The following is a 17,790-nucleotide window of genomic DNA, read 5'->3' as shown; positions in this document are numbered from 1 at the left end:
ACTTCGGGGCAACTGGCTCCATCGCGTATACATCCCTGAGTGCACGCTTCCACTCCCTTTTGGGTATGTGCGTGGCATATATCATGTTCACCATCCGCACCTGTGGGGGGAAACCCTTCTTTCCTCTATTGTTCGGCGGTCGGGTCTCTTCCTCGTCGTCGCTATGTAGCCCCTTGTCGCTGTTTTCGGCAATTAACTTGCCTGCCTGCTTGAACACCCAACAGTCCCTATTGGTGTGGTTAGCTGGCTTTTCAGGGGTGCCATGTATCTGGCACAAGCGGTCGAGAATTTGGTCCAAATTGGATGGACCCTGAGTTGTTCTTTTGAATGGCTTTTTCCGTTGACCGGGTTTAGAGCCTCTGAATCCGGCATTGACTATCGTATCCTTACTGTTATCGCCGTTAATGCGGCGTTTGTTTTTTGTTGCGACGCGACCTGCCACTACGGTCCTTGATATCCGGACTGCCAGAATTTTTGTTAAGGTTGTTGCTGCGTGCTAGCCAGTTGTCCTCACCCGCACAGAAGCGGGTCATGAGTGATGTAAGGGCTGCCATGGATTTCGGCTTTTCCTGTCCCAGGTGTCGGGCAAGCCACTCGTCGCGGATGTTATGCTTGAAGGCCGCGAGGGCCTCGGCATCCGGACAGTCAACGATTTGGTTTTTCTTGGTTAAGAACCGTGTCCAGAATTGTCTGGCCGATTCGTCTGGCTGCTGAATTATGTGGCTTAGGTCATCTGCATCTGGTGGTCGCACGTACGTGCCTTGGAAGTTATCGAGGAATGCGGCTTCTAGGTCCTCCCAACTCCCGATTGACTCTGCTGGCAAGCTGTTAAGCCAGTGCCGGGCTGGTCCTTTAAGTTTGAGTGGGAGATATTTGATGGCGTGGACATCGTCTCCGCGGGCCATGTGGATGTGGAGGAGATAGTCCTCGATCCAGACCGCGGGGTCTGTTATGCCATCATAAGATTCAATATTGACGGGTTTAAACCCTTCTGGGATTTGATGATCCATTACCTCATCTGTGAAGCACAGTGGGTGTGCGGCGCCTCTCTGCTGGGCGATATCGCGACGGAGCTCAAAAGAGCTTTGTTTGTTGTGTTCGGCCCGGCCGGACTTACTGTGTCCGGGTAGACGGTGATCGTCACGTATCGTGGGGCGCCCACGTGATCCATAGATCGATCTTGATTGTCTTGCCTTATCCTCCAATATGTCTCGCAGGTCCGGAGTGTTCCCCTGTGGCCTTGTGCTTTTCGAGCGATGTCGGGGTACGGGTCTAGTGAAGGGCCTTGAGGCCTCTCTGTCGCGACCACGGGGTGGTCAATCAGCCGTATTGTCTCCTGGTGAAGCGGGATCATATGCCTCCACCTCTAATCGGGGGAGCAGCTTACGTTTGGGGTAGCTTTTGGAGGGACGTTCTAGTTCATGCTCTTCGGCCGCGAGGACTTTGGTCCATCTGTCGGCTAGCAGATCTTGATCAGCTCTAAGCTGCTACTGCTTTTTCTTGAGGCTGTTTGCCGTGGCCATAAGCATGCGTTTGAAACGCTCCTGTTCGACGGGATCCTCAGGTACGACGAATTCGTCGTCGTCGAGGCTTACCTCGTCTCTGGAGGGAGGCATATAGTCCTCTACCTCTTCTTCGGCCGCTCTCTCATGAGGGCTGGCGTCCCCCTCCTCCTGTGCTGGATCTTGCTGGAGTGGGTTGTCTTTGGTGCTATCTGGTGTATTATTGTCTCCGGTGCCGGAATCCTCATTCTTGCTATGGCGGGATTTAGAGCGGCGCCACTGACGCCGGCGCTTGGGTTGTTTCTTGGAGGGGTCATCCTCCGCTATTCCTTCGCCGTTCCCATCCTTTGGGATATCCACCATGTATATGTCGTATGAAGAGGTGGCTTTCCAGTGCCCGGTGGGCGCTGGTTCTTGGTCGTCTCCGGCATCGTCGTCCATACCGTCGATGTCCTCAGAGTCGTAATCTAGCATGTCGGTTAGATCTTCGACAGTGGCTACCAAGTGGGTGGTGGGTGGGCTCTGAATTTCTTCGTTGTCCGCATCCCAACCGTCCTGGCCGCAGTCCGGCCAGGCCTCTCCTGATAACGAGAGGCACTTTAGCGAACTCAAGATGTCGCCAAAAGGTGAGTGTTGAAAGATGCCCGCCGCGGTGAACTCCATGATCGGCGCCCAATCGGTTTCGACTGGAGGGGGCGCGGGAGGTCCGGAGTCCGGCAAGGAGTCCGGCACCTCGGAGTCACGAGCTTCATGGGGGACAAGATCGGTGTTCGGCTCTATCGCCGTAGAGGTTGCAGCCCCCGAGGTGGTGTCTAGCCATCCATCCTTGGTCTGCGCAGCCGGCCCCGAGTCGAAGATCGGAGCGGGATTGAGTGCGGCCTCCAGGGTACTGTCCGGCTGCAGAGCTAAATCATGCCCATCGTGACAGTACGGCACGCTCGGCTGTGGCTCGAATCCGTCAAGGATCAAGTCCCCACGGATGTCAGCCGTGAAGTTCAAACTTCCAAATCTGACCTAACGGCCAGGGGCGTAGCCTTCGATCTGCTCCAGCTGGCCAAGCGAATTGGCCCGCAGTGCGAAGCCGCCGAATACGAAGATCTGTCCGGGGAGGAAGGTCTCACCCTGGACTACATCGTCGTTGATGATCGAAGAAGCCATCGAGCCTATCGGTGACGACACAGAGGAACTCTCAATGAAAGCACCAATGTCGGTGTCAAAACCGGCGGATCTCGGGTAGGGGGTCCCGAACTGTGCGTCTAGGCGGATGGTAACAGGAGACGAGGGACACGATGTTTTTACCCAGGTTCGGGCCCTCTCGATGGAGGTAAAACCCTACGTCTTGCTTGATTAATATTGATGATGTGGGTTACAAGAGTAGATCTACCACGAGATCAAGGAGGCTAAACCCTAGAAGCTAGCCTATGGTATGATTGTTGTTCGTCCTACAGACTAAAGCCATCCGGTTTATATAGACACCGGAGAGGGCTAGGGTTACACAGAGTCGGTTACAAAGGTAGGAGATCTACATATCCGTATCGCCAAGCTTGCCTTCCATGCCAAGGAAAGTCCCATCCGGACACGGGACGAAGTCTTCAATCTTGTATCTTCATAGTCTTGGAGTCCGGCCGATGATGGTAGTTCGGCTATCCGGACACCCCCTAGTCCGGGACTCCCTCAGTACCCGTTGTGACAATGGGGTATCATATTGATTCACTTGATATTTGTTTTGGCACTCAACTCGCGGATTCCTGAGGTAACATTGGGGTAATCTATGCATAGGGGTTGATGCACATTCTTGCCTTTGTTTCTTCGATAGAAATCTTGGGGCACTCTTTGAGGTTCTTTGTGTTGGACTGGGTATTATGAATCTGAAATTGTTTGATGCATATCATATAATCAACTCACGGATACTCACGGTGACATTTATTGCTGAATATAAATTATGAATCTTGTCTTTGACAGTACCAAAGTGAATGATTTTTATTTATCATACTAACCCATCTCATGAAGTTCTGCTAAGTTTTATGTGATTGAAGTTTTCAAGTTTTGGGTGTGATATCGATATGAGGAGAATACGGAGTGACAGGACCCTAAGCTTGAGGATGCTCAAGGCACCCCAAGCTATTATTCAAGGAAGATCCAAGCAACTAAGCTTGGGGATGCCCGCAAGGCATCCCCTCTTTCGTCTCCAACAATATCGGTAACCTTACTTGAGGCTATATTTTTATTCGTCGCATGATATGAGTTTTTCTTGGAGTGTCATTTTATTTTGTTTTGATTTGCTTGCTGTTATTTAGAATAATGTTTTTTATCTTTTATTTCAATAAAAGTGGCAAGGATAGCCTTTACCATGCTTAGTTTGCAAGTATACGAGTTTCTGTTTCAAAACAGGAAGTTTATTGCTATTGCAAAAATTCTTGAGAGAAGTCAGGATGTTATAAAATGCTGAATTTTTTTGCACAATAAGCTATGATAAAATTTTCTACAGTGTGGTAAATTTTTAGAATTGTTTGAGTTAAATAAGTATGGGTAATTCTTCACCCTTTACAGACTGTTCTGTTTAGACAGATTGTTGTTATGTCTGCATTGTTTGCACATGTTTGCATGTTTAATGATTCTATTTGAGGATAGGAATATTAAATATGCAGAGGCATTTAGTATGCAATGTTGAATAATTTTAGTGATTTTCTACAGTTGAGAATGATAAGGTGTTTCATTGATTTATACTAACGTACCTCATGAATTCTTGTTGAGTTTTGTGTGGATGAAGTTTTTAAGATTTGGGGAAACCATGATATAAAAAGTAGAAAAAAAGCTCAAGCTTGGGGATGCCCAAGGCATCCATAGATAATATTTCAATAAGTCTCAAGCATCTAAGCTTGGGGATGCCTCGGTAGGCATCCCACATTTCTTCATAACAATTATCGGTTAGTATCGGTTGAGCCTAAGTTTTTGCTTCTTCACATGATGTGTGCTATTTTCGGAATGTCATTTTGCTTTGTTTATCTTGATATTTTAACAAAATACTTAGATATGAAAGTTTTTAAATAAGGTAGTCCGCAATTAGCTACCCCTTTACTTAACTACTTGCTTGATCTTCACTTGTATCTTTTTGGAGTAGTTTGTCATTTAATCTTGTGCTTCACTTATATCCTATGAATAAATTGTTGAATGAATTGAATATCATGAAGTTGAAATCATATCATGCATCGTAGTAGCTTCATATTGAGTTTAGAAACTGAAATCTATTGAAGCTTGACAATCACAATATTGGTCATACAAGCAATTCATGAATGATTAGTATAAGGAAGAGAACTTTCACATACAAATATATTATCTTGGACATCTTCTGTGATTGTGAATATCCATTAGTTATTTTCAAACTTGAGCAAATTAGTTGAAGTTGGACAAGGAAGACAACATAATGAGTTATGGTTGTGTATATTTGCATAGAAGTTATATTGTTATGGATCCTCCAACATGTGGTGTTTGCCTAGGATCTTTTGCTAGCCAAAAATTTGTACTAAGTAGAGATACTACTTGTGCATCCACAAACCCTTAAACCTAGTTTCTTGCCATGAGTGTCCACCATACCTACCTATGGATTGAATAAGATCCTTCAATTAAGTTGTCATTGGTGCATAAAGCAATAAAAATTGCTCCTTAATATGCTTGATCTTTTATTGTAAGGGAAAAGTGAGCGTTGTACGAACTTGTGATGGAAAAGTAATAAAAGCGATGGACTGCATAATAAAGGTTGCTATCATAAGGGGCAATATAATGTGACGTTCCTTTGCATTAAGAGCTTGGGCATCCAAAAAGTAAGAGTGCATGACAACCTCTGCTTCCCTCTACGAAGGGCCTATCTTTTAATTTTCAGTATTTTCTTTTATGAAAGAGTCAATAGTATGCATTCTCATTTCAACCTCAATTATTCTCTAGTTGGCAAGCATCATGTGATGGGAAAAGATCTAGGAACATATGACCAGTCGAATATATTTGATCATGATTTATTATTGTTGACAATTATCTCTATGATAAATGAGTTGGGAGGTGAAACCTTAAGCCCATGTCTTTCTCTATGTTTGATGGATGCCATTTGTTCTAAAAATATGCTTTGAGTACTAGCAATCATGGAAGACTATATGATGATTGAGTATGTTGAGCTCTTACTTAGACTCCGTTGAATAAGTTGAATTGCAATTGTTTGGTGACTAAGAATATAGCGTGTTGAGTTTCAAGAGAATTCATTGTTTGAACCTTAACATGTGAATTGGTTGCTACTTTAACATGAGAAGTTTTATGAGAAAGAATTGATGTTATGATGCTAGGAAAAGTGATTGAAATTATCATTGATCAAACATATGCACTTTGCTAGCATTCACACTTCATAAATTATTTCTTTTATCATTTACCTACTCGAGGACGAGTAGGAATTAAGCTTGGGGATGCTGATACGTCTCCAACGTATCTATAATTTAGGAAGTATTCATGCCATATTTAAAACAATTTTATATGGTTTTGGTATGATTTGGATGGAACTAACCCGGACTGACACTGTTTTCAGCAGAACTACTGTGGTGTTGTTTTTTGTGTAGAAATAAAAGTTCTCCAAATGCAATGAAACTTTTTGATGATTTTTTGGGAACAAAAGAGGCAATAGAAGCTTCGTGGGAGGAGCAGAAGGTGAAGGAGGTGAGCACAAGACACCTGGGCGCGCCAGGTGGCCCAGACGCGCCCAGGTGGGTTGTGCCCACCTCGAGGCCCATCCTCGCGTGATTCCAATGCTGAAAAATCCTATAAATAGAGAAACCATCAGCAATAACCCTAGACCAGAAGTTCCGCCGCTGCAGGCCTCTGTAGGCATGAAAAACCAATCTAGACCTCGTTTCGGCACTCCACCGGAGGGGGAAATCATCACTAGTGGCCGTCTTCATCATCCCGGCGGCCACCGTGATGAGGAGGGAGTAGTCCACCCTCAGGGCCGAGGGTTTGTACCAGTAGGTATGTGTTTAATCTCTCTCTCTCTCTCTCTCTCTCTCTCTCGTGTTCTTGAGATGTCACGATCTTCATGTATCGCGGGCTTTGTTAATATAGTTGGATTATATGGTGTTTTCCCCTCTCTATCTTGTTGTGAATTGAGTTCTCCCTTTGAGATTTTGTTCATACGGATTGAATAATTTTATGGATTTGAGAACACTTTATGTATTTCTTGCTATGAATACCCACGGTGACAATGGGGTATCATATTAATTCACTTGATATGTGTTTTGGCACTCAACACGTGGATTCCCGAAGTGACATTGGGGTAATCTATGCATAGGGGTTGATGCACGTTCTCGTCTTTGTTTCTCTGGTAGAAATCTCGGGGCACTATTTGAGGTTCTTTGTGTTGGGTTCAGTATTATGAATCTGAAATTGTTTGGTGCATATCGTATAATCAACTCACGGATACTCGCAGTGACATTAGAGTTGGTTGATGTGTATCATATGATGTTATTTTAGTATGAACTCTTGGTTAGATCGATCGGAAAGAATAGCTTGGTGTTATTTTAGTATGAACTCTAGGATAGATTGATCGGAAAGAATAGCTTTGAGGTGGTTTCGTACCCTACAAACAGTTGCTTCTTATGTTCTCCGCTAGATAAGAAATTTGGAGTGATTCTTCATTGCATCTTGAGGGGTGGTTATATGATCCAATTATATTAGCATTGTTGAGAGATTGCACTAGTGAAAGTACGGACCCTAGGCCTCATTTTCTAGCTTTGCAATACCGTTTGTGCTCCGTTTTATCAATTGCTACCTTGTTGTTTTTATTGTTCCTATTATAAAAATCAATATCTACTACCATTACTATGCTTGTATCACCATCTCTTTGCCGAACTAGTGCACATTACAACTGTAGTTGGTGTGTTGGGGACACAAGAGACTTTTTATTATTTGGTTGCAGGGTCGTTTGAGAGAGACCAACTTCATCCTTCGCCTTCCACGGATTCATAAACCTTAGGTCATCCACTTGAGGTTGAGGGAAATTTGCTACTGTCCTACAAAACTCTGCGCTTGGAGGGCGAACACGAGTCTACAAGAACAAGTTGTGTAGTAGACATCAAGTACAGGGCGCATGGCATGCGTTCGGCGCGCTCTGTGTGTCGAACACCTCTCTACCTCGCCTGTGAGGCCACCCACGCCACCCTCGCGTGTCTCTACCCTCCTGCTACCTCAGCCTCTTCCTCTCAGCCCCTCTCTATCGCTCCTTGATGCCGGTAGCTGGCTCGGCGGACGCGGACACGGCGGAGCAGAGAGCACAGTGACCCGTGTGATCGAGTCGTCCCTCTCTCGCGTCCTCTTGCTTGGCTCTGTGCTACCACTATGTTTGGATGTTCTCCCTCGACCTCTCCCATCAAGCATGAGCCCCTCTCGTCGCCTCTCGCCGCTCCAGAAGGATTGCTGGTGGCCTTTAGCTCTGCCTCGCCCTCCCCTATTAATATAGCCACCCCGAGCCTTTCTAAGCATCCCACCCACCTTCTGTGGCCACAAATTCAATAGTTGAGCACCGCGGCAAGGCTGGGTGGGCCTCTAGCCGCCATCCCTCGCCAGAGTTGGCCGCGTATCTCCCACGGCCGCCCACTTGCTCTGGTGCTCGTCGACCATGTTCTTCTTCCCAGGCGTGATCGTGAGGTTCTCCTGAGCACGGCAATCTGCTTCGTTTGTCGGATCTCCGCCAGAAACACCGACTCCGACGAGCTCCGCCGCCCGCCGCCTCTGGAGACGATCACTGCGACGCGGCCCGTCCACCTCTGCCCATGTTTCGGGTACGTGCTTTCTCGCCTGGATGAGCTGCATCCGTCCCCCACCTCACCAGCAGTCGTTGTGGCCTCCTTGTCGGAGAGCCATCACCGGCCGAGCCGTCATCTATCTCTCTCTCTCTCTCTCTCTCTCTCTCTCTCTCTCTCAAACATGATGAGGTGATCCCACCCTTCAGCCTCTCTTCTCTCTCCCAAAGCGGTATGAGCGGAGGCATGTTTGCAAAATACGCCTTCGACGTGGCTCTCTCTGGGGTTGTCTATTTTCTGTTTAAATTCATATATTTTGAGTGAACTTTGACAAGCTATAAATCCTAAACCACAAGTCAAATGAGATGATTCTTTTTGCAACAGTTTTGTGATGAGCTCCTCTTTTATCATGCAAAAGTTGAGATTTTTCCTTGTTGTACATATTTTCTGGTGCATTAAAGTGCTTTATGTGACATTTTCTTTTTGGTATTTGGACTATTTTCAGAAGGTTCAACTTGTCTTGAAGAGGACCAAAAGTTTTGTGACCCTCCTCTGAACTAAGGCAAGCCACCACAAACATTTGCAAGGATGACTTTGTAATGACTATGATTTTACTTGAATTTAAAGTCGTATATTCATTTAGTTTATTAACATAATTTAACTTGTGCTAGTTTACTTTTCATGCTATGCTTATATGTTTTACATAATAATGTTGGATACTTTGTTAAGTTATGCAGTAGGGTTAACTTGTTATGATCATGCTTATGATAAGTATCATCATTATGTTGAATCCTTGCATGTGCATTTCATGGCATACTATGGCTCGAGTAAATTTTATTTCAAGTTAATCATGGTGATAATACAACTTGAACATGTGGTTGATCGAGTCATGGTGCCACCGAATCGAGCTTCCCAGTGCAACACATTTGCCTTTATGGGAAGGCCCTTATTTGGTCTATTGCCTCCAACGAGGGAAGGATATGCGCTTGCGCTACCCTGGCCTGGTAGGCAGGCATAGCCTTGTGTGCCCATAGTTATTTTGGTACATTGTCCCTGTTTGGGACCGTTTTTGTTTTGCCACGATGGTGGTCGTTTGATGTCCGGAGTGGCATGCGGGGCCACCCATGACTTAGTCCAAAGGGGAGTTGGTTAGAGTGGCCGGGATAGTGTCAGGCAATAGATTAGTTTTGTTGGAACACCGTCGGTCCACCCGAATGGGAGTACGACGCCATGGGTTCTGTGGTGTGGGTACAGTGTACTAACCTCTGCAGAGTGTGTTTAACCTATCGATAGTCGCGTCCTCGGTTACGGACACAATTCGTAGTAGGTCACATGGTGGGTCAGCAGAAATAATTAACCTGCACACTAAAGTTATATTAATGGCACATGTTATGGTGAACGATCTATAGGGATCATCAAGTTTGTTTCTTTTGTGATCCTGCAGTGATCACCATGGTAAGATGATGGATATGGTTACGAGGTAACCGAGATGGTAAGCTGGCCCAAGGGACCATGTGCTTCAAACACCTCCACTACATGAGTAGCATGTCATGTTCTTACATATAACCTGCTTAAATATCATGTTGTTGTTTGGCACTGTTGTTTTGTTTTTCGTGAGCTTGCGAGTACATTCAAAGTACTCACCTGGCGTGTCATGCCAGTTTCAGGAGAAGTTGTACCAGGAGTTGGAGTTGCATCGTGCATCACAGTCTAGGTCGTGTCCCAGCAGTGTCTCTGTGAGATGGAGTCCTACTACGTCGTTGTTCCGCTGCCGAGTAGCTGTGTCATTATCATCGAGGCCCCCAACATGTGTACTAAATAATGTACATATGTGCAGCAACACCGTGTGTGCCGCTTGGCCTCGCTACCTTATGTATCATCGAACCTATGTTCTCGCAAGAGATCAATAAAGCGGTTGTATTTCTGTACCAAGTTGTTGTGTATTACCAGAAGACATGATCTCTGGGATGGCAATACAAGGTAAACCGGTTGCTCTGAGCCGGGGTGACACATTGATGAAGCGGTGAGGAGAGGTGTTGATATCCTTTGCATCCAAGAAACCAAATGGAGGGGACAGAAGGCGAAGGAGGTGGAGGATACCGGCTTCAAGTTGTGGTACACGGGGACGGCAGTAAACAGAAATGGCGCAGACATCTTGATCAACAAGACCCTCAAGTATGGAGTGGTAGACGTCAAGAGACATGGGGACCGAATTATCCTAATCAAGCTGGTAGTTGGGGACTTAGTTCTCAATGTTATCAGCGCGCATGCCCCGCAAGTAGGTCACAATGAGAACACCAAGAGGGAGTTTTGGGAAGGCCTGGAAGACATGGCTAGGAGTGTACCGATTAGCGAGAAGCTCTTCATAGGAGGAGACCTCAATGGCCACGTGGGTACATCTAACACAGATTTTGAAGGGGCACATAGGGTATTTGGCTATGGCATCAGGAATCAAGAAGGAGAAGATGTCTTAAGCTTTGATCTAGCCTACGACATGATTGTAGCTAACACCCTCTTTAGAAAGAGAGAATCACATATGTTGACTTTTCGTAGTGGCCAACACTCTAGCCAGATTGATTTCATCCTCTTGAGAAGAGAAGATAGGCGTGCGTGCCTAGACTGTAAGGTGATACCTGGAGAGAGTGTTGTACCTCAGCATAAGCTGGTGATTGCTGACTTCTGCTTTTGGATTCGTGTCTAGCGGGATAAGCATGCCAAAGTCGCTAGAACGAAGTGGTGGAATCTCAAGGGGAAGGTAGCTCAGGCGCTCAAGGAGAAGGTCATTAAGGAGGGCCCTTGGGAGGAAGGAGGGTATGCGGACAATGTGTGGATGAAGATGGCAACTTGCATTCATAAGGCGGGCTCGGAGAAGTTTGGAGTGTCCAGGGGAAGGACAAGCGAAGACAAGGATACCTGGTGGTGGAATGATGATGTCCGAAAGGCGATTAAAGAGAAGAAAGATTGCTTCAGACGCCTATACCTGGATAGGAGTGCAGAGAACATAAAGAAGTACAAGATGGCGAAGAAGGCCGCAAAGCGAGCTGTCAGTGAAGCAAGGGGTCGGGCATATGAGGACATCTACCAACGGTTAGGCACGAAGGAAGGCGAAAGGGACATCTATAAGATGGCCGAGATCCAAGAGAGGAGACAAGGGATATTGGCCAAGTCAAATGTATCAAGAACGAAGTAGACCAACTCTTGGTGAAGGACAAGGAGATTAAGCATAGATGGCAGGAGTACTTCGATAAGTTGTTCAATGAGGAGAATGAGAGTTCTACCATTGAACTGGACGACTCCTCTGATGAGACCAACATGAGTTTTGTGCAGCGAATCCAGGAGTTTGAGGTCAAGGAGGCTTTAAAAAGGATGAAAGGAGGCAAGGCGATGGGCCCTGATTGTATCCCCATTGAGGTCCGGGAAGGCCTAGGGGACATAGCGATAGCATGGCTAACCAAACTTTTCAATCGCATTTTTCAGGAAAACAAGATGCCAGAAGAATGGAGACAGAGTATATTAGTAGCAATCTTCAAGAACAAGGGGTGTTCAGAGTTGTACTAATTACCGTGGAATTAAGCTGATGAGCCATACAATGAAGCTATGGGAAAGAGTCATTGAGCACCGCTTAAGAAGAATGACAAGCGTGACCAAAAATCTGTTTTGTTTCATGCCTGGGAGGTCGACCATGGAAGTTATTTTCTTGGTACGACAACTTATGGAGAGATACAGGGAGCAAAAGAAGGACTTGCATATGGTGTTCATTGACTTGGAGAATGCCTATGATAAGATACCACGGAATGTCATTTGGTGGGCCTTGGAGAAACACAAAGTCGTAGTAAAGTACATTACCCACATCAAGGACATGTACGATAATGTTGTGACAAGTGTTCGAACAAGTGATGTCGACACTGATGACTTCCCTATTAAGATAGGACTGCATCAGGGGTCAGCTTTGAGCCCTTATCTTTTTGCCTTGGTGATGGATGAGGTCACAAGGGATATACAAGGAGATATCCCATGGTGTATGCTCTTTACGCATGATGTGGTGCTAGTTGACGATAGAGTTATGGGGACAAACCTTAGAATCAAAAGTGTTTAGGCTTAGTAGAACTACAACCGAGTACATGATGTGCGGTTTCAGTACTACTAGGTGTGAAGAGGAGGAGGTTAGGCTTGATGGGCAAGCGGTACCTCAGAAGGACACCTTTCAATATTTGGGGTCAGTGCTGCAGGAGGATTGGGGTATTGATGAAGATGTGAATCATCGAATCAAAACTGGATGGATGAAGTGGCGCCAAGTTTCTGTCATTCTTTGTGACAAGAGAGTGCCACAAAAGTTAAAAGGCAAGTTCCACATGACGGTTGTTCGACTCACAATGTTGTGTGTTGCTAAGTGCTGGCCGACTAAAAAGCGACATGTTCAACAGTTACGTGTGGCAGATATGTGTATGTTGAGATAGATGTGTGGCCACACGAGGAAGGATCGAGTCCGGAATGATGATATACGAGATAGAGTTGGGGTAGCACCAATTGAAGAGAAGTTTGTTCAACATTGTCTGAGATGTTTTGGGCATATTCAGCGTAAGCCTCCAAAAATTTCAATACATAGCGGATGACCAAAGCATGCGGAGAATGTCAAGAGAGGTCAGGGTAGACCGATGAAATGAGAGGAGTTCGTTAAGAAAGACCGGAAGATTGAAATATCACCAAAGAACTAGCTATGAATAAGGGTGCGTGGCGGCTATCTATCTATGCGTGCCACGAGATTTTATGGGTTTCATCTTTAGTCTATCTCAATTTGTTTGAAACTAAAAGGTTTTATTGTTGTCGTTGTTGTTTGTAGGGAGTACAAGATTGTGTCGTACTGTAAAATAGCTACCCCGTCCTTGGTAGGTACCGTCAGGCTAGTCATCTGCACAGAGCCATAGAACAAGAAGTACTTGACGTCATGATCGCCCTTAGGAGAATGTCCTTTTTCCGGGGTACCAGAAGGTAAGCTCGGTATGAAGTCAATTGGATCGGCACTCTCCGTTTTTGCTGTTGCAACGTACGTGCTTGGTACGCCGAGCATCCATCCGTCTCCTCCAGATTCTCCAAGCAAAATGTTTTAGGTCCACAGTCACGAGGTTGCAGCTCGCATCATCCATCCAAACCGAGCCCGCCTGAGGGGACAGAACACGCGCGCGGTTGAGCCGTTGCGCCGGCCGCGCACCATGCATGTGGTGTCCCGCGCGCGACGACACAGCAGGCTGCCGTCCCGCGGCACGTAACCCTTCAGCAGCCGTCCAGCCGACGAGCTGTGCGCCGTTCTAGATTCACTTCAGTTCAGGCAGTTACCCTGCACCTCCGGTTCAGTTAAACAGATGAGAAGATCATACAGTAAAAAAAAGAAAAAGATGAGACAGTGGAGTATAAAAGAAAACAGCTGTACCTGGATGGTTCTGAAATTTCGCAATCCTTCCGCGCTCCGCGGGGCCCGGGAAGCAGCGGACGGACGTTGCCGCCCATCCATCGTCCATATCCCATCCGTCCAATGTTAAAGCCTCGGTACCTCCACGGTCCACACTCCGCTTGTCCATTACCTCGCACCTCGCCGCTACCCACCCACGCTCCATCATCCCCCTGTGAGTCTGTGACGACATCAGAAAGGCGACATGGAAGAGGACAAGAAGCAGAGAAGGCAGGGCCATCCCCTCCTGCGGGGAGGAGGTGCGAGGAAGGAGCCCTACACGCACGGCTTCTCCGCCACCCAGATGATGGCGCTCACCGCCGTGTGCGGCGCGCTGGTCCCGTCGCTGCCGCCCGACGGCCACCACCTGGCCGCCGACAAGGCCGTCCGGGACTTCTTCCTCGCATCCGCCGCCGACCCGCCCGTCCCGGACGAGGTTAGTAGCACACACACCTGCGACTAGCTACGATACGACGGCGTGTCTTGACGACCTGCGTTTTGTTACCAACCGGCGGCTGACTCTGTACGCACATGCGCGCTCAGGTCGCGCAGCTGATGTCGGCAATGTGTCTCCGGGAGGCGCTGACGCTGGTGCGGACGGTGCTGTGGCTGCTGGGCACGCGGCTGGGGACGCTCGCGCTGTGCGGCGCGCGGTGCCTATCGTGGAGCTCCCCGTTCGTGCAGCGGTTCGCGGAGATGCCGGTGGACCGGCGGGAGGACGCGCTGCGCCGGTGGAGCCGGGAGACCATGCTCCCGCCTCTGCGCCTCTTCTTCCTCCTCGTCAAGGTCTTTTGCCTCTACGTCTTCTACTCCTGGGTAAGCAGAGCACGCACGCCTACTGACTGGGTACTTTTGTAGCACTACTACTATGTCCAGTTTGCAAATGGAAACATTAGCTAGCTTCTCGCGTGCATTGCAGCGGCAGGCGGCAGCGTGTATACGAGTATATTTGTGGTGGTGCTGTAGTGTACGATCTTGCTGTTGGCCATGGCGCCTCTGAGCGCGCGCGGCACAGCGCAATAATGGACGCATGCATGCACGCTGTGTAGCAGCCAGTGTACCACCGCTTTCATGAGAGTCTGACGAAAGGCCACGTACTCTTTGTGGACATCGGGAGGTTCGTCAGTAATCATTTTACTCGTTGGGCCGAACGTGTGAATTTTAGGCTTACAGCGCGACGGATCCCATGCCCTACGAATCACCGCCGCAGCGCTGCTTTTTTCTTCGGAGTATAGGGAGTTTTTATTACAAGTTCACAGTGTTATTACAATTAAAAGGCCATAAGTCCTTCATACATGGTGAAACCGAACGTAACCACACAGCCGGCCGTGGCCCTCTCGGAGCGGCTATAATTGGCCAATCGATCCGCCGCAGCGCTGCTGATGGCGATACATCAGTGGATTCATGCCGACCGTGATGTGCACCGGTGGCCGTTGGTTATTTACCATATAATAATTCAATAGAATGAGACGTGTCCCCGTTTTTAGACTTTATTGGTGGTTGGAGACTTGAAGCACAGCAAAAAGAGTGAGAATTTTCCATCAAAAAAGGGACAAGTTCCATACACTTGATGGCACAGGCACACTTAATTTCTTGCTGGGTTTTTCCCATTTTTTTCCCAAAATGTCTTGGCTGCGACTTCCGAACAATCTCACTAATTCTTCACCTTCTCCGACGAGACCAATTGGGCCCGAATTTAGGAAGCGTCCTAAAAATAGATTTTAAGTGAAAATGACAGCAACCAGCTCTGACAATGCAGTGGATTTGTTGAGTTGAAAATGACAGCAAACAGCTCTGATAATGGTGTTCCGTTTCCCGCAGACCAACGATAACTCGGAGAATCCTCACTGGCGAGCGATCGGCTACAGCCCGCCAACCGACGAGCCTACGGAGCAAGAAGATCAGGCAAACACCAAGCGGCCACTCGACGACGGCGTGGTCGAGACCATCCACCAGACCGACGCGTCCCTCCCGACCAGCCTCGCCGAAAAGGGCCTCGCGGTGACCGAGGACGCGGCGCGGAACGTGTGCAGGATCGAATGCGATGTCGTCATCGTCGGCTCCGGCTGCGGCGGGGGCGTGGCCGCCGCGGTGCTCGCAGGGGCCGGCCACAAGGTGGTGGTCATCGAGAAGGGGAGCTACTTCACGGCCAGGGACTACACGTCCATCGAGGGCCCGTCGATGAGCCAGCTCTACGAGTACGGCGGGTTCGTGAGCACGCTCAGCGGCAGCGGGCTCCTCCTGGCCGGCTCCACGGTCGGCGGCGGCTCGGCCGTCAACTGGTCGGCCTGCATCAAGACACCCGACAGCGTGCGCAAGGAGTGGGCGGCCGCGCACGGCCTGCCGCTGTTCGGCAAGCCAGAGTACACCGCCGCGATGGACGTGGTGTTCAAGCGGCTTGGCGTCACGTCGGGCTGCAAGGAGGAGGGGCTCCAGAACAAGGTCCTGCGCAAGGGGTGCGAGAAGCTGGAGTACAAGGTCGAGCCGGTGTCGAGGAACTCGTCGGAGGGCCACTACTGCGGCAGCTGCGGGTACGGCTGCCGCACCGGGGACAAGCGCGGCACCGACACGACGTGGCTGGTCGACGCGGTGGCCCGCGGCGCCGTGATCCTAACGGGTTGCAAGGCGGAGAAGCTGCTGTTCACCGACGCGGCCGGTGCGAGGGGGAAGAGGTGTGTCGGCGTAGTGGCTACGAGCTCCAACCCGGCGATCACGAGGAAGCTGGAGGTGCGCGCCAAGGTGACCGTCGCAGCGGGCGGCTCGCTCCTCACGCCGGTGCTGCTGCGCGGCAGCGGGCTCAAGAACCCGCACATCGGCAAGAACCTCCACCTCCACCCGATCGCCATGGCGTGGGGCTACTTCCCGCCGGACAAGATGCCGGAGCTGAAGGGCAAGATGTACGAGGGCGGCATCATCACGTCCCTGCACAAGGTGGAGGCCGCCGTTGACGGGCTGCCGCACCGGGCCATCCTCGAGACGCCGCTGATGGGCGTGGCCGCCGCGGGGACGCAGTTCCCCTGGGTGTCCGGGCGCGACATGAAGGAGCGGATGCTCAACTACGGCCGGACGGTGCACATCTTCTCCCTGGTGAGGGACCGCGGGTCTGGGACGGTGCACGGCGAGCGGCGGATCGCGTACCACCTGGACCCGGTGGACAGGGAGAACCAGCGCGAGGGGCTGCGGCGGGCGCTGCGCATCCTGGTGGCGGCCGGCGCGACGGAGGTCGGCACGCACCGGAGCGACGGGCAGAGGCTGAGATGCAAGGGCGCCACGGACGAGGAGGTGGAGGAGTTCCTGAACGGCGTGACCGGGGTGCGCGGGCCGCAGTCCAAGAGCGAGAACTGGAGCCTGTGCTGCACGGCGCACCAGATGGGCAGCTGCAGGATGGGCGCGGCGGCGGGGGACGGCGCCGTGGACGCGCGCGGCGAGAGCTGGGAGGCGGAGCGGCTGTACGTGTGCGACGGCAGCGTCCTGCCGAGCGCGGTGGGCGTCAACCCCATGATCACCATACAGTCCGTGGCCTACTGCCTCGCCACTGGCATCGCGGAGCAGCTGAAACGCGGCCCCTCCTCCGGGAGAAACCACTCCACAGATTAATAATAGTTGCGGCACGTACGCGGAATAATAAGTTTGGGTCTTGTTTGTGATACAAGAACGTTGCGGGTCAGTTTGGACGTACGGTTATCCTAACTTTCCATCAGATTTCTCAATTGCTTTTTTTTTAACATCGTCGGTACAGACGCAAGCACTAAGCACTCGTATGAACGCGCACACGCACACCTTATCCCTATGAATACAAATCATCATAGGCGCCTCATCGTCGATGAAAACGTTTCCTCCCACTGAAAGCACATCGCCAGGACTTGAACCCTGGTGGGTTGAGAATACCATAATCTCTTTAAACATCCAACCACTCCTCAATTGTTGTACATCTGGCAGGCATGTGGCAAAATTACGAAGTGTCGCGTACTCATCTTGGTCTGAGCAGTACTGCCTCCATGCTTGAAAAGAAGATCTATACATTTTGATTGAAATCAAATGGTACAAAGATTTAATTGAGTTCACAAAA

The 17,790-nt window shown here is 49.2% G+C and overlaps 1 protein-coding gene across 1 annotated transcript; it reads left to right on the top strand.

Moving 5' to 3' along the window:
• The first annotated feature begins 13,817 nt into the window (after positions 1-13,817).
• Positions 13,818-17,431, top strand: LOC119323756 (long-chain-alcohol oxidase FAO2-like). The gene is made up of 3 exons (XM_037597464.1): positions 13,818-14,157; positions 14,265-14,537; positions 15,543-17,431. The coding sequence occupies exons 1-3, from the start codon at positions 13,927-13,929 to the stop codon at positions 17,316-17,318; spliced, it is 2,280 nt and encodes a 759-aa protein (XP_037453361.1). The 5' UTR covers positions 13,818-13,926; the 3' UTR covers positions 17,319-17,431.
• Positions 17,432-17,790: the final 359 nt, after the last annotated feature.

Source organism: Triticum dicoccoides, chromosome 6B (assembly GCF_002162155.2).
Source record: "Triticum dicoccoides isolate Atlit2015 ecotype Zavitan chromosome 6B, WEW_v2.0, whole genome shotgun sequence".
In the NCBI taxonomy this organism is placed as follows: Eukaryota; Viridiplantae; Streptophyta; class Magnoliopsida; order Poales; family Poaceae; genus Triticum; species Triticum dicoccoides.
This window is presented reverse-complemented; position numbering and strand designations above follow the sequence as displayed.

Coding starts and splice junctions, on each gene's coding strand:
- LOC119323756 (XM_037597464.1), top strand. CDS start 13,927: ATGGAAGAGGACAAGAAGCAGAGAAGGCAGGGCCATCCCCTCCTGCGG. Junction 14,158..14,264: donor ACCCGCCCGTCCCGGACGAG/GTTAGTAGCACA, acceptor ATGCGCGCTCAG/GTCGCGCAGCTGATGTCGGC. Junction 14,538..15,542: donor TCTACGTCTTCTACTCCTGG/GTAAGCAGAGCA, acceptor CGTTTCCCGCAG/ACCAACGATAACTCGGAGAA.